This window comes from Brienomyrus brachyistius, chromosome 18 (assembly GCF_023856365.1).
Source record: "Brienomyrus brachyistius isolate T26 chromosome 18, BBRACH_0.4, whole genome shotgun sequence".
Classification (NCBI taxonomy): Eukaryota; Metazoa; Chordata; class Actinopteri; order Osteoglossiformes; family Mormyridae; genus Brienomyrus; species Brienomyrus brachyistius.
In genome coordinates this window covers 17,062,694-17,076,493 of record NC_064550.1, presented here as the reverse complement: position 1 = coordinate 17,076,493, position 13,800 = coordinate 17,062,694, and the positions used below count along the sequence as shown (strand labels likewise).

General features: G+C 43.0%; 2 protein-coding genes across 2 annotated transcripts in view; both read right to left on the bottom strand.

Moving 5' to 3' along the window:
- Nucleotides 1-735: 735 nt before the first annotated feature.
- On the bottom strand, nucleotides 736-5,293 carry trim47 (tripartite motif containing 47). The gene is made up of 8 exons (XM_048984310.1): nucleotides 5,056-5,293; nucleotides 4,569-4,786; nucleotides 3,941-3,986; nucleotides 3,687-3,782; nucleotides 3,000-3,224; nucleotides 2,871-2,893; nucleotides 2,653-2,765; nucleotides 736-2,369 (listed from the first exon to the last, which is right to left on the bottom strand). Exons 1-8 carry the CDS (start codon nucleotides 5,242-5,244, stop codon nucleotides 1,840-1,842), a joined length of 1,440 nt encoding a protein of 479 aa, XP_048840267.1. The 5' UTR covers nucleotides 5,245-5,293; the 3' UTR covers nucleotides 736-1,839.
- A 284-nt stretch (nucleotides 5,294-5,577) lies between these two features.
- The window catches only part of LOC125713247 (FRAS1-related extracellular matrix protein 2-like), a 59,872-nt gene continuing 51,649 nt past the window's right edge, over nucleotides 5,578-13,800 (bottom strand). The window contains exons 17-24 of the mRNA XM_048984229.1: nucleotides 12,524-12,716; nucleotides 12,312-12,416; nucleotides 11,875-12,002; nucleotides 11,311-11,445; nucleotides 11,030-11,156; nucleotides 9,936-10,123; nucleotides 8,487-8,633; nucleotides 5,578-7,712 (exon numbers count right to left, since the gene is read on the bottom strand). Coding sequence (XP_048840186.1) covers nucleotides 7,212-7,712; nucleotides 8,487-8,633; nucleotides 9,936-10,123; nucleotides 11,030-11,156; nucleotides 11,311-11,445; nucleotides 11,875-12,002; nucleotides 12,312-12,416; nucleotides 12,524-12,716 — 1,524 coding nt within the window. The 3' untranslated portion in view covers nucleotides 5,578-7,211. The remainder of the gene's footprint in view (nucleotides 7,713-8,486; nucleotides 8,634-9,935; nucleotides 10,124-11,029; nucleotides 11,157-11,310; nucleotides 11,446-11,874; nucleotides 12,003-12,311; nucleotides 12,417-12,523; nucleotides 12,717-13,800) is intronic.

Sequence of the window (13,800 nt, the reverse complement as noted above, 5' to 3'; positions counted from 1 at the left end):
AATAAAACACCCCCCCCAATCACACAGGCAGAGAAAAAGTGCCTTTGTCACCTTTGATTAATGAAGCCTTGAAGGAAAATTAGTTTGTTTTTTATGCAAATATCGTCTACCTCCGATTACTCCCTGTGGGATACTCTCACACACACCTCCCCACACTGTTTGCCCACATTGACAGTGAATATCACCACTAAGGAGAGAGGTTTCAGCTGTTTAACCTGTTAACCTCAGGCAGTTTGGTTACTCAGTTCAGTTCTTCCACAACCGGTCACTTCACCTTGAAGGTACTGCAAAGGCTTGTGGGACATTCTGCATTTTTACTCAGACGTTCCTACTAAAACCTTGTTGCACTCCTTTTGCAGATTACACACTTTGCCTTTCTCCCTTACTCATGTTCAAGGTCCTTCACACTTTGTGACCTTCACCATGGACTGACTGCTTGCTTTCTGTATGACGCCATCAGGTTGCTTAGACTCAACAAAAGTCTTATGGAAAACCAGAGATGTCCTTGGCTTTAGAAGCTAATAACACCTTATCTTGGGGGGAGGGGGGCATACAGGGGTTGAAACACTGAAACAAACCTAAACCCTCTTCATGGATCCATGAGTTTTCTTTTCATTATGTTATTTTATAATCCTATTGATTTATCAACTGCACATTAAAATTAATCACAATGGAACTCGGCCATCTCCAGTCGCTCATCTCCAACAGAATCCGACTGGTTTAAAGACAAACATGTCACAGGTACATTTTATTTTCAAGATTTTGACAGTTCATTACAGACAATCCGAAATGTCAGATATAGCTAATGACTACAAAACTTAAAAAAACAGCAAATTCATGGGTTAAAAAAAGGAAGGAAAAGAATAAGACCAACACTTCTACCTTTGAGGGAGGTTAGGGCGGCTAACCGGCACTCAGGTGATAAATTATCATGTGGACAGAAACATTGGACTTTGACATGTTAAAAAATAATAATCCAAAGAGGGCTACGCACAGCGCATAAAAATATAACCCGCTCTTGAAAACGAGCTTTGTTTAAAATTTAAATCTCATAAAAACTCGTAGATCTGCTACACTTGACTGAAATGACCTAATATCGATTGCACTAGCAACAATAGCAAGAATAACAATGACGACAACTAGCATTACTTTCCCCTTGGAGGCCTTAAATCTACAGGGACATATATAAAGCATGTGCACTGTTCAGAAAGACGACAGCCAGACAGGGCTGCGGCCGGTTTCCTTTTTTAAAGAACAGGAACATCACGCCCAATAACTATGGTAGAGTGTGACCAGAAGGCACCTCCAGGCCCCAAGTTCAGCTGCAATGCCTGTGCTCGTTTGTTGAGAAAGCTTATCCAGAGGATTTAGAAAAAAGGTTGGAATCCGTGATTTAAAATAATAAAACACAATGTTAACTAACCAAAAATGACACACGAATGCAAACAGAAAGACACTTTTCCAGAAATTGGTTAAAAGTAGCAAGTTCAACCGCAGCTGCTCTCAGAAATGAATAAACTACCTTCAGTCATACATCATTAATGAATTTCATGATTAGACAAAAAAAATTATAAAAGTGAAGCTTAAATACACATATAGATGCTACACTGCATTTAATCTGGTTTAATCAGATTTCATTTACCGTCATTTTACTGCACATCAGCTACTAAGAATTAGTCTACTTGCAAAGAAAACGAACACAGGTCACTGTCACAGGAAGAGTTTGCACTAGAAGGGTTGACTTTTAAATGCAAGGGCAGGGTAGCTAAAAAAAAATGTTGCTTCCCTTTTTACAGTTTTGATACCGTAGTTCCTTTTCAAGTCTGTCATCTGCAGGTTTCAGTAATAATGGCAGATGTGCATCCTGCTTCCAGGGTTGTTCTTCCCGGGGCTGAAGAACGGACAGACAGGGTCATCAAAGTATGCATCAAAGGTGTATACGCGCTTCATGGTGACCGCGTCATAGAAGGACACCCGGCCACCATCGTAGTCCAGGTAGACGCCCACTCGTGGAGTGTTCCAGTACTCGGCGATGGGTAAACGGGCATCTTCCTCATTGGCGTACAGCCGATCCTGCAAGCACAGGCTCCAGTAGCCGGCCGACGGGGACAGGTTCACGAAACCCTTGCGATTGCTGTACTTGGTGGTGACCCCCAGGTACCACACACCCTTGTCACGGACGTCCACCTCCCAGTAGTGCTGCCCGGAAGAGAACTCGGCCGTGGACAGAACACCGAAGAAGCGGGTGAACTTCTGTGGAAGGTCTGGCTCCTGGGACCGGCCCCGGGACTCTTCCACGGCGGTATCGTGGCCGCTGATCACGAGGTTGGGGTGGGCAGTGTCCGTGTCCAGGGTGAGGTTGGAAGGGCCTGTGGGAAGCAGAGAAACGAGGTGGCAGATAGAACACTCCGGAGTGTTCCGTCGTGCTCTTTCTGCAATTGTTTTCATGATCATGTCTTGGCAACACCATTGTGCTCTCAGAGGTTCTACAATGTTGTGTCTACAGAATTATTTCAAAATATATACCCACGGCAGTTAGGAGACCCTTACGTGAAAAACCTCCTGATATTTTTCTTGTACCAACATTACAGGCCTAATACCAGAGGCTGGCGTTGGAACCCAAACACAAATAAACACGGAAGCCGTGCTAACCTGTTTTTAGCACGTGTACCATCTTCTTCCAAAGGATGAGCTGAAGGGGACCTTTGAACTCCTCCCAGTTCGGCAAGAAGTCGGTAGATTGTACCGCGATCGCCTGATGAGTCCTTAAGGGAATTACAAGAGGTATATTTACCACAAACATACACTGATAATTCCCATTATTAAGAAATGACACCAATAAAAGGATAGATCAAATGAGAAAAAAATACCTTGAAGCAGTCTGGGAAATGCCCTACAGAAAAGAAGTCATGACAATCAGCATTCTGAAATTTCCAAGATGTAAGCAGACGACATGGAGAAATTAGAGATACGTCCAAATGTAATCCTGAAAAGCAAACCTCAAAGCTACTGCTGTCTGAGAGGCTGCGCTGGACGTCTGAGATGGCCACATCCACAGCCGCCATCTCGCGCTCCACCTCTTTCAGGTTCTCGTCGATCACAGAGACATATGTGTACTCCTCTGTATCCAGGCTGGCCAGAAGCTCATCCTTCTCATCCAACAGGAACTGAACAAGCTCCCCCACCTCGTTCTCAATCTTCTCCTTCAGCTCCTGTTTCCTAAGCTGGTTTCCACAAACATATGTTAGACTGGATGGATTTCCAAAACCATATTGGCCAGTATATTACCAAATGAATATTGCACATTTATTAAAAGCTGCTTCATATTCAGAAAACAGGAAAACAAAGATTTTTTAAGCAGATCTGGGGGGTGTTTCATAAAGCAGGATTTCTCAGTAAGCTGGGTTAACTTAAGATAGAAGTCATGATTGTCCAATAGGAATGCTCCTTACCTACTCTTATTGCACAATCATGACTTCTAGCTTAAGTTAACCCAAATAAATGGAGAAGTCGCACTTTGCAGAACACCCCCTGCCTCATATTGTCCGATTTACCACAGTACTTAGATTCAAATGCCCAACCACAGGTTAGGCTTCACAATACCGTCTCCTTAATGTCAGGTAACTTTTAGTCACTGACCAAACTGGCCAGTAGGGGGCGAACAAGCCCAGCAATTCGCCACCCACCTTGACATTGGTCTTGGATCGCTCATCTGCAGCGATCACCTGGGCACACAGCGTTCTGTGAAAATTCAGCTTGATGAGTCTCATCCTCAGGTCTGCCTAGGAAATGCAATTAAGATGCATTAAAATACCGAGGCAGGGGAGGCATGTTTTTACATGTTCTGTACTGTCTGATGACAAAAACCTCAACTCCAAAAAGGCAAGGCAAAGAACTGCTTCACTCAAAGTTATGGCCTTCAGATCCTGACTGTTCTTACCTTCATGTCTTCGATCACCTCAGGAATGGGAGACACGTCATGGTGCCTACAGCAGGCACAAACAAAAATGTCAAAATGTCCGCATAGTATTTACATATTGCATGGGGAAGGATATCTTTAGTACCATGAAGGAACACAACGGTGGTCGTTTGTACATGAATTGTACACGTGAAACAGAGATAATAGTTTCACTAATAGGAATAAATGTATTTTAATATTGAGCAACCAAAACAGCACTAAGTGCCTTTCAAACCTGCTACGTGAAAGTAGCTTTTTTTTTTTTTTTTTTACAGTGAAACAAGTATTAATATCAGTTAAATGAACCTAAAGACAGACGTTTCGGGATCGGTTTTGAGAGAGACCCCTTCCTCCTCCAATACGAGCTGATTTTTCATTACTCCGAATGCCCTTTTTTCTTGCTATGCATATCGCATAAATAAGTCACCGAGATCGTACTTTTGATCTCTATCAGTTACACTGCAACGTAATCTCCGCTGTGATACGGCGGATTGCTCTTGGGGCGATATAACCACGACAAATAACAATCCTAGATCCATCGCTTATATAAGGAAAAGAATCCTAAATAATTTAATACGTGCGCAAATAAAGGTTTGGATGCTTTACTTACCTGTGGGCTCTTGACTCCCGGCACACGACACAGATGGGCTTCCTGTCAGTGTGACAGAACAATTTGAGCTCTTCGTGATGTCGCTCACATCTGGTCTCTGGTTTGATCTGTTGAGCTGGCTTTTGAGGCTTGCATTGTCGCAAGCAATCCAGTTCACTTAATTTATCTACCAAGTTCTTAACCAGGTAGTTCTTCGTGAAACTTATTTTTCCAAATATCTGTGAAAAAAAGGATTGCATCTGAAATTACACATTTAAGATTGAAACCTACACATCAGCCATCGTTGCATATCTAGGCAACTATCAAAGAAAAACATCTTGCTATTCAAATGAAAACAGCTCTATTAGTCAAATTTGCACGCAATTATCAACGTATCTCCTGCAAAGATCCAATGTTGTTTTCGCCTGGGCAGCAAACTCAGAAACTGATCATCTCTCGTTTACTAACTGCATATGAGCACAACAGCCCAGCCACAAGAAACACAAACCTGTCGGCACTCCGGACACTGATATCCGACGTCCTCGCCGCCGTTCTCTTCCCAATGCATCAGTATGCAAAATCTACAGAAATTGTGACCGCATTTCAAAATGACCGGGTCGTCAAAGAAGTCCAGGCAAATTGCACAGACCAGCTCCTTCTGCAACTCATCAGCACCGGCAGCTCCAGCCATGGCCATGTTTATCAAGAACAACAACTTGGCTCGGCAAAGAAGGCGGAAGTACTGAGACGAAAGGGATTCTGGGATTAGAACTCCGGTTTCTACCCACGCTCCTGGAGCGCTTATCAAAATAAAAGTCTTTAGATTGACCGCTTCAGTAGTACGTTGAAATGTATCAGTGGTAACTAGTGTGATTTACTGTCTTGACGAACTCAATCTACTTTAACCCACCCAAAACTGAAGACGTCGCATCATACATTAAAACAAGATAATAGCCGAAGAGAAGTTATCATTATGATGATGTCATATATTTCGTGCACACGTAAAGCTCGTTGAGAAAAGAAAAACACATTCTCTTTATTGGTGACTTTTAATTATTTTGTAAAAGACAATAACTTTGTGCTTCAGAGGTCTATGTTACAAATACTTACAGTACCTTGGAAATATTTAACACTGACCGTTCCCCAAAACACTATATAGTTTAGTATATTTTAAAGTATGTATACACATCAATACATACAACCATACACAGTACACTAAATTCAGGCTCATTCTGAATTTATCGTCTATAACTAAACTTCGGGGGTAATCAAATAATTATTTTAAAAATGTGACAAAGAATCAATAAAATAAAAAAAGCAAAATATTAAACAAAAAACTCGTGACAGTGAAAGCGTTACCAAACATTGCATAGCGTTCATAAAATACTAAACATGAAATGAGTTTTGAATCGTAACACCCTTTAACATATTTGCACCAAAAAGTCCCATGAATCCCTTAGGACCGACGTATTGTTGGTAAGTCTCGGTGAAAACCTCCGTATCGCTGCCTGCATTGTATAAATAACCAAACGACCTTAATGCTAAGCTAATAAACGCATGTCCAAATGCAGCAGTGTTACTAACATTTATATTATTCATTTAAACAAATAATTGTGCTCAGCCCTGTCTTTTAAAAATGGCAATCGATTATTCCCAGACGATCAACCATAATAACAATACTTTAAAAAGTGGTTCCGTTACCATCCAGGTTACACTAAATGTTCCCAGTCGCACACGTACACAACTGTTTACGGTACAAATGGCACGTAATATATAGGCGTGAGATCCGATATCTTGGACAGTAAGTATGAAAAACAGTGGCGATAAATATAAAAAACAATAAAGGGTTCATTAAAAATGACAATCCAATAATATAAAGGACATAATTTTTTCTTTGTAAATGTGAACGTGAAACAACAGCTGCCGTTACAGAGAATGACCGAAAGAAGGGCAGCAACACCCCCACAAAAAGAAAGCAAAAATGCAGTTGGAATAAGGCAAGTTACAAAACGTACTTAATGCATGACCTGCGTCCATGTTTTCATAAAGAAAACGAAGAGTACTTTCTTTTAAAAGCAAATTAACTTTCATTAAAAAAACGAATCTACAAAAATCCAGTGTTCGTTAAAAGCAGGCATTTGTTTACAAACAGTAATATCTCTGATGGCAATGTTTAGAACAGCAATACATTACATACAGATTACAGGGTGGACTAAGGACTGGTAAAGTACATGGACCGAAAGCCAGAACTTCAAACAGCATTTTTACAGCTAACAGCTAAGGATATTATGAACAACATACTTTACAAAATGTGTGTGTGTGTGTGTGTGTGTATATATGCATTCAGGATGGCAAAGACCATAAATGAAAGAGTTCCTGATATCCAGTGCTGATTTTCAGTGGGGGTCCTTGCTGTCCATTGCTGGACGGAGCTTGTGTCTCATTGGCCAGTTTACATTGGCCAGCTAATGGTAGTTCATTCAAGTATGTTTTACAGGAAAAAAAAAAATGACAAGCCCTCAGTCTGAACCCCAAGCCTTTTTCGCACAATGCCGTGTGACAAAAGTCCTCCTAGAATGTTGGTGAATTGCTTTGTAGGGCTTTCAAAACAAATATAATGGACTAAATAATGAAGCCGAGGGCTGGCAGGCTGCTGGATGTCGGTCAAACCTCCGAACTGTCAGCAGCGCTAAAGCCCTCTGTGATGATGGGCTCCTTACTCCCAGACGCTTTCGGCGCCGCCTTCTTCTCCTTCTTCTTGGAGTACACAAACAAAATGAGGAGGATGACTACAAGGACGAAGAGCAGCAGTCCCACCAGGACACCCACTGTCGTTACGAGGCCTGCTTCCTTGCCATGCCTGGCGAGCTCTTGTGGGACGACGCCATCTGCGAAAATTTCCCCACCTGCACTCGTCCTCTGGCGGCTGTAGTCCAGCGCGATATGCATGATGTTGGTACCTCTGTTGTTCTCCGCACCAATTTTGTCTGCGATATCCTGCACCCCACCAGCTGACCTCATGGACCGAGATGCCCTGGACGAGGAACTGGCAGCCTGTGCCAGGGAATGGTATTCCAGGCTACGCTTCCCAATACCACGGTTGGCATTGTCCCTGGAACGCACTGTGTAAATAGTGTGCAGGTACCATGCCCTCCCTGTCGCCACCTACAGAGATAAAGGAGAAATGCAGCTCTGAAGCAGGGCAAGGTCCTTTCTGCTGATAACCAAAAATTTCCAAATATACTGGAACGGGGTGACTCTGGGATGGGGGAACACCTAGGACTGATTGATTTATTTAGGAATACAATGACCCATTATCAGTCATTTTGTTTTGTCTGAGGCATGGAACCAACAGAGGAGAAAAAAAGATAATGTGACTAGTGTATAGCTAGGCCATGTGGCTAGTGAATAACTCATGTGCTCTCCAGATAGAGAACTGTTCTAGTAATGCAAGGTCATAGGTTCAAATCCCACGGTACACACATAAATTGTAGCCCTTCACTGTTCTGTAAATTGTGTTGGATTAAAATGTCTGGTTAATGTAGTAGAATATTATTTGTGAACACAAGACCTTAAATGGGAATTAACTGATGGAAATTTCAGGTAAAAAACAAATAGAGAGAGGTGGGGGTTTGAAATAAGCTTGCTAGTAGTTTAGGGGAATCATTGTCCTGAGATTCATTCTGGACAGCAGCAGATAAAGTCTTTGCCTGGATAGCCTCTTTTTGTCCATCCATCCAAGGCAGGGAACAATCCACGACAGGGCACCCTCACACACCATTCACACCTACAGGCAATTAGGTAACTCCAGTTAACCTCAGCATGTTTTTGGACTGTGAGGGGATACTAGGGAACCCTAAGGAAACCCCATGATGACAGGGGGAGAACATGCAAACTCCACACACATGGAGCCATGTGCAGGCAAAAGGTGAGACAGACCTGGAACAGGGGGGTGGAGTCCACTCTAAAGCCGTCGGAGCCCGGCTGCCTGACAAGGGCCTGCGCCTGTGGGTCGTCCAAGGCCAGAAGCGCATTGAAGCCGACACTCCCAAAGCTCCTGTCCTGCGTTTCGGGCTGAGCCTTGTCCTGAGGGCGGGGGTAAAAATGTGGAGAAGCACAGTCTGAGTTCTTTTCAAAACATTCTTTCTGGAGCTGCTTCAGTTCTATTCAAGATAAGATTTCAACAAAGGCTCAGTCAATGTCGGCTTTGAAAGAAAAATTGACTAGAGGTTTAAACAGTTAACACCCAAGGTTGTAAGCTAAAGATTATGAAGCGTTAACCTCAGTGTGACAATATCACTAGAACTTTGAGCGTCTATCGGACAACAACAGGAAGACGCCTATGAGATAGGGAGTCATGCAAAGCACATATGAGGATACAGACTGCATAAAGTATATACATGCAGGCAAGGTGCAGACTGCATAAAGTATATACATGCAGGCAAGGTGCAGACTGCATAAAGTATATACATGCAGGCAAGGTGCAGACTGCATAAAGTATATACATGCTGGCAAGGTGCAGACTGCATAAAGTATATACATGCTGGCAAGGTGCAGACTGCATAAAGTATATACATGCTGGCAAGGTGCAGACTGCATAAAGTATATACATGCAGGCAAGGTGCAGACTGCATAAAGAATATACATGCAGGCAAGGTGCAGACTGCATAAAGAATATACATGCAGGCAAGGTGCAGACTGCATAAAGTATATACATGCTGGCAAGGTGCAGACTGCATAAAGTATATACATGCAGGCAAGGTGCAGAATGCATAAAGTATATACATGCAGGCAAGGTGCAGACTGCATAAAGTATATACATGCTGGCAAGGTGCAGACTGCATAAAGTATATACATGCAGGCAAGGTGCAGACTGTATAAAGAATATACATGCAGGCAAGGTGCAGACTGCATAAAGTATATACATGCAGGCAAGGTGCAGACTGCATAAAGTATATACATGCTGGCAAGGTGCAGACTGCATAAAGTATATACATGCTGGCAAGGTGCAGACTGCATAAAGTATATACATGCTGGCAAGGTGCAGACTGCATAAAGTATATACATGCAGGCAAGGTGCAGACTGCATAAAGAATATACATGCAGGCAAGGTGCAGACTGCATAAAGAATATACATGCTGGCAAGGTGCAGACTGCATAAAGTATATACACGCAGGCAAGGTGCAGACTGCATAAAGAATATACATGTTGGCAAGGTGCAGACTGCATAAAGAATATACATGTTGGCAAGGTGCAGACTGCATAAAGTATATACATGCTGGCAAGGTGCAGACTGTATAAAGTAGATATGTTAGAGTACATGTGCCAGTATAAAAGGTAAGTTAACCAAAAAGTTCTCTCTGCATAACCACGCTACGCCTTACTTACGATGATTTTGAACCGATGAAGGAGTGAGGGGGAATCGGCAAGGCAGCCAAACTCAGACTTGCTGGGGTTGTATTTGGGGACGTAGCCATCGGCGCCAGTGCACAGGAAGACCTTCTCGATGTTACAGATGAAGGAGTCGCCTAAGTTTTGCACCGGGTCCACCATCACACGGCCATAGATAGTGTCACCTGCATCAGGGTCCCAAACAAGAGAAGAATTTGTTTGGAATTTTGAACCATTAAAAAAAAAATATTGAATGACTTTGATCAAATTATCAGGTGATGATCTGTCAGCTAACCCAATGAGGGGTTGGGGAGACCCTGAACCTATCCAGGAAGCTTAGGGCATGTAACAACGCTTTATGTAATAATGCCACATTATGTAATAACTGGATAAAATATAATAACTTTTCATCACATTTGATGTTATTACATAAGACGTTGTGACATACCGTGTAACAGTGCATTATATACCAACATTACCCTATTATTATTATTATTATCATCATTCAATTTGTTACATTCTGTCGAGTTATTACATAATGCATTGTCAGAGGGCCCTAGGCTGGGGACACCCTTCATGGGATACTAATCCCCCACACAGAAGTACACACTAAGGATAATTTAGAAAAAAAGCATTACCTAGGGATGGGCCACCTACACACAGACATACATACATACAGAGCAAGGAGACTCTCCACAGGTGTGAGGTGCCTCTTCTGCCACATCGTCAGAAAAAAATACCAATTTGTACCTTTGAGGATTTAATTACTTGTCACTGGGAATATGCCCTCACGGGTATGTTAATTGTACACTTAGCTGTAGATAACTGTACCTTTTAAGGTACAGAAATGGAGGAACATTTTTGTACCATTGGGGGTACATTAATGTTGTTTGTACCTTGAGAAACAAAAATGTACCGGTGCTGTGACCTTTTTCCTGACAGTACTGGTGCAAGTAATGGCGTCACATACTGAATGTCTTTTGTGAAAGAAAGACACGTTGCTTCATTTAAAATGGGCTATCGATGATGTCTTCTGGCCCAAAGGTGGTGGTATTGTCATACTGGACATAATTGTGACTTTGCTATCATACCCTCTGCAAAAACGGTGTCGCTCTCTTGTCCAAAACCCATGGAGCCATCAGACAGCCAGAGTAACTTCTTGGATAACAGGAACATTTGTGTGTTCAGGCTGAATTCCACAGGTACAGGGTCGCTCACCTATGTGTGGGCACAATGGAATTTTTAAGGGGGTTGTTAAAAAAAATACAACATTTGCTGCTTTTCCCCACAAAGAGTCCCTTGGGAGTCAAAGACGATGGACTGGACGGGCCCTTAAAAGGATATTTATGATTGCATTCTACACTATGCATACCTGCTGGAAGCGAATGTCAAGATCAAAGGTCACAGGCTCCCGGGGGCTGCAGACAGGGGGGAAACTGTACTCGAGGGTGGGGGCAGACGTGCAAGGGACCAGCTTCACAGTGTAGGTGCCCGAGTAATCTCGTATCTTGGGAGAAGAGGGTGGTCAAGGAAGGAAAGCAGATGAGGGCTCACTTTTGAAAGACTATTCGGAGTTTTGGACAGCAGTCACAGAGGCAGACACAGAAAAAGCGGGAAATGACATGGTTATACACAGAAAATTGCGATAAATACAGAAACGCCAGGCCTGGCCAAGCAGAAGAGCAAAAATGAGGGGGTGTTATGAAGGCAAAAATATGGGCGTTGTGTTGTCAGACACTGACAGATTCCTAAAAAACAGCTATTACAGAATTCTAGAATATTCTAGCTTTCTCCTTGATGCATGGGCAATGCCGCCATTAAATTTGAGGGGACGTGTCCCCCTCACATTTCATAATTATTCGTTTGGACTCCCCACATTTAACACAAAATATTAGCTTTATGGCAGTGTGCAGATGGGAGGTCGGGTTTTCCTTACGGCGAAGTCGGAGGTGAAAGTCCACTGCTGCATTGGCTGGTTGTACGTCGGCTCACTCCTCACCAGGCTCAGGTTGAAGGTGAGCCCCGGGTGGTCTGTGCACATGACCATGGAGGACATGGAGGAGCCTGGAGCCGGAGGATAAGCACGGAAAATTCAGCTGCAGCGAGGAGCCGGAAGGCTTATTCGTAAATAAAGGCATGTCTTTTTAGGTTTTTCTGCCAGCAATTAACAGTGTCAATGACACCCATAGGGGAACAATGACTGGTAGGAGGCTGTGCTGGCAGCCATCTTGGATCGCATTTGTCCTTGTGTGTCCTCAGATGCCGGTAAGTTAAACCCGTGTCTTATGAAGAATACATCTCCCTGGTTGTAGTCCTTTCTTATCTTCTAACAACACAGCCCAAAAGTAGACCAAAGCAACCAGCAAACTGTACCAGAATGCGACGTTACGAAAAGGCCTCTGAAGCGAGCCTCCGTACGGAAGTTCACTACGAGGCGGCCCTGTTCATTGATCCGCATGCTGGTTGGATACAGAGAACCTGCAACAAGAGAAGGCAGGGATAAGTCCACTGGACAGGGAAATTTAAAGATACGATCTATTGGCTGTCTCCAGCTTATCAGCCTGATTTCTCAACCACTGACTTGCCTTGCAGTTCTGCCTGAGGAGGGCTCCCGATACCGTCCCTCCACAAGATGGCAGTGTCGTACACAAAGGTGAGACGCAGCTCGGACTGCAGGTCGAAGTGCTGCCAACTGCCCAAGCCCACGGGAGAGTGGAAGACGTACGAAACGTGGAGCGGGACACGCAGAGTCACGTACGACTGGACGAGGTTCAGCACCTGTCGATCAAAAATACAACACATTCACTATGGTAAAGTTTCTGAATGTTACACAACCGCATGTCCAGAAAAGTTTGGACGATGTGGGAGGTGCATATGAAAACAAAAATATCTTATTGATCAGTTTTATTTTACTCATATGTAATTGAAAACGTCAGACTTTATTTATTTTTGTAAATATTCTGAATTTCGAAATGTGATGCCTGCAACATGTTCCAGAAAGGCTGGGACTGGGGTGTGCTCATCACTGCATTACACGAGTTTTCCTTTTAATGACATTCATTAGTCAATTGTAACGGAGGGCACTAATAGGTCAAATGTAAGAAGAGATTGTAGAAATATTTAAGACAATACAATCGTTTTAAGGAACCATCCCGTCCATCCATCCATCCATCCGTCCATCCGCTATATAAAAGATTTTTGTCATTTCTTTTAAACATCAGACTGGTTTTTTCTCTGTGATTATTTCTATTTAAGAAGCGTGGAAATATGTTATACCTGTGGAGGCCACTCCACTATCTCACATTCAGGAGCCACAGAGTGTGACAGTGATGTGTCATTTTAGTGAATCTTCCGGAAGCTGGTTGCGTTGGGAGATTTGGGGGGGGGGGGGGGGGTGACACTGACAGAACCATTACTGGTTACAAATTCTAAGACATTTCTGCACTTGTCACCATGTCATAATCACTCCAAAGAGCCATTCAATATCTGTGCGAATAAACAAACAGACCCTGTCAACAGGTAAAGATAATGAGGTGTGACCTACAGACCCTATTACTACACGCTAAGCAAAAGAAACTGCCTGCAAAAAAGCCGGAATTAAACAAGCTGGAGGAAAACAGACTATAGATAAACTCAGCTAATAGGGAATGTCGCCAGAACTTTAGCTATTTTTACGTGAAGGTCTTCTCAAAGTTGCCAGAGAACATTCTTACTGTAACGTTAATGGCATGTTATTTCCATGTTTACATTAAAATATTATATTTTATATCAAATATAAAATATTTTTAAAATGTTCGATATGTGTGTACTGCAAATGTGCCGTGCAGCCTAGAACTCATGACCAGCGTTACCCGCTGCTCTA

What these genes read in the sequence shown, in the direction of transcription:
- trim47 (XM_048984310.1), bottom strand. Translation starts at nt 5,244, where the DNA reads ATGGCCATGGCTGGAGCTGCCGGTGCTGATGAGTTGCAGAAGGAGCTG. An exon ending in AGTGTCCGGAGTGCCGACAG is followed by an intron (nt 4,787 to 5,055) that starts GTTTGTGTTTCT and finishes TTTTTTTCACAG; the next exon opens with ATATTTGGAAAAATAAGTTT. An exon ending in ATTTCCCAGACTGCTTCAAG is followed by an intron (nt 2,766 to 2,870) that starts GTATTTTTTTCT and finishes AATTCCCTTAAG; the next exon opens with GACTCATCAGGCGATCGCGG.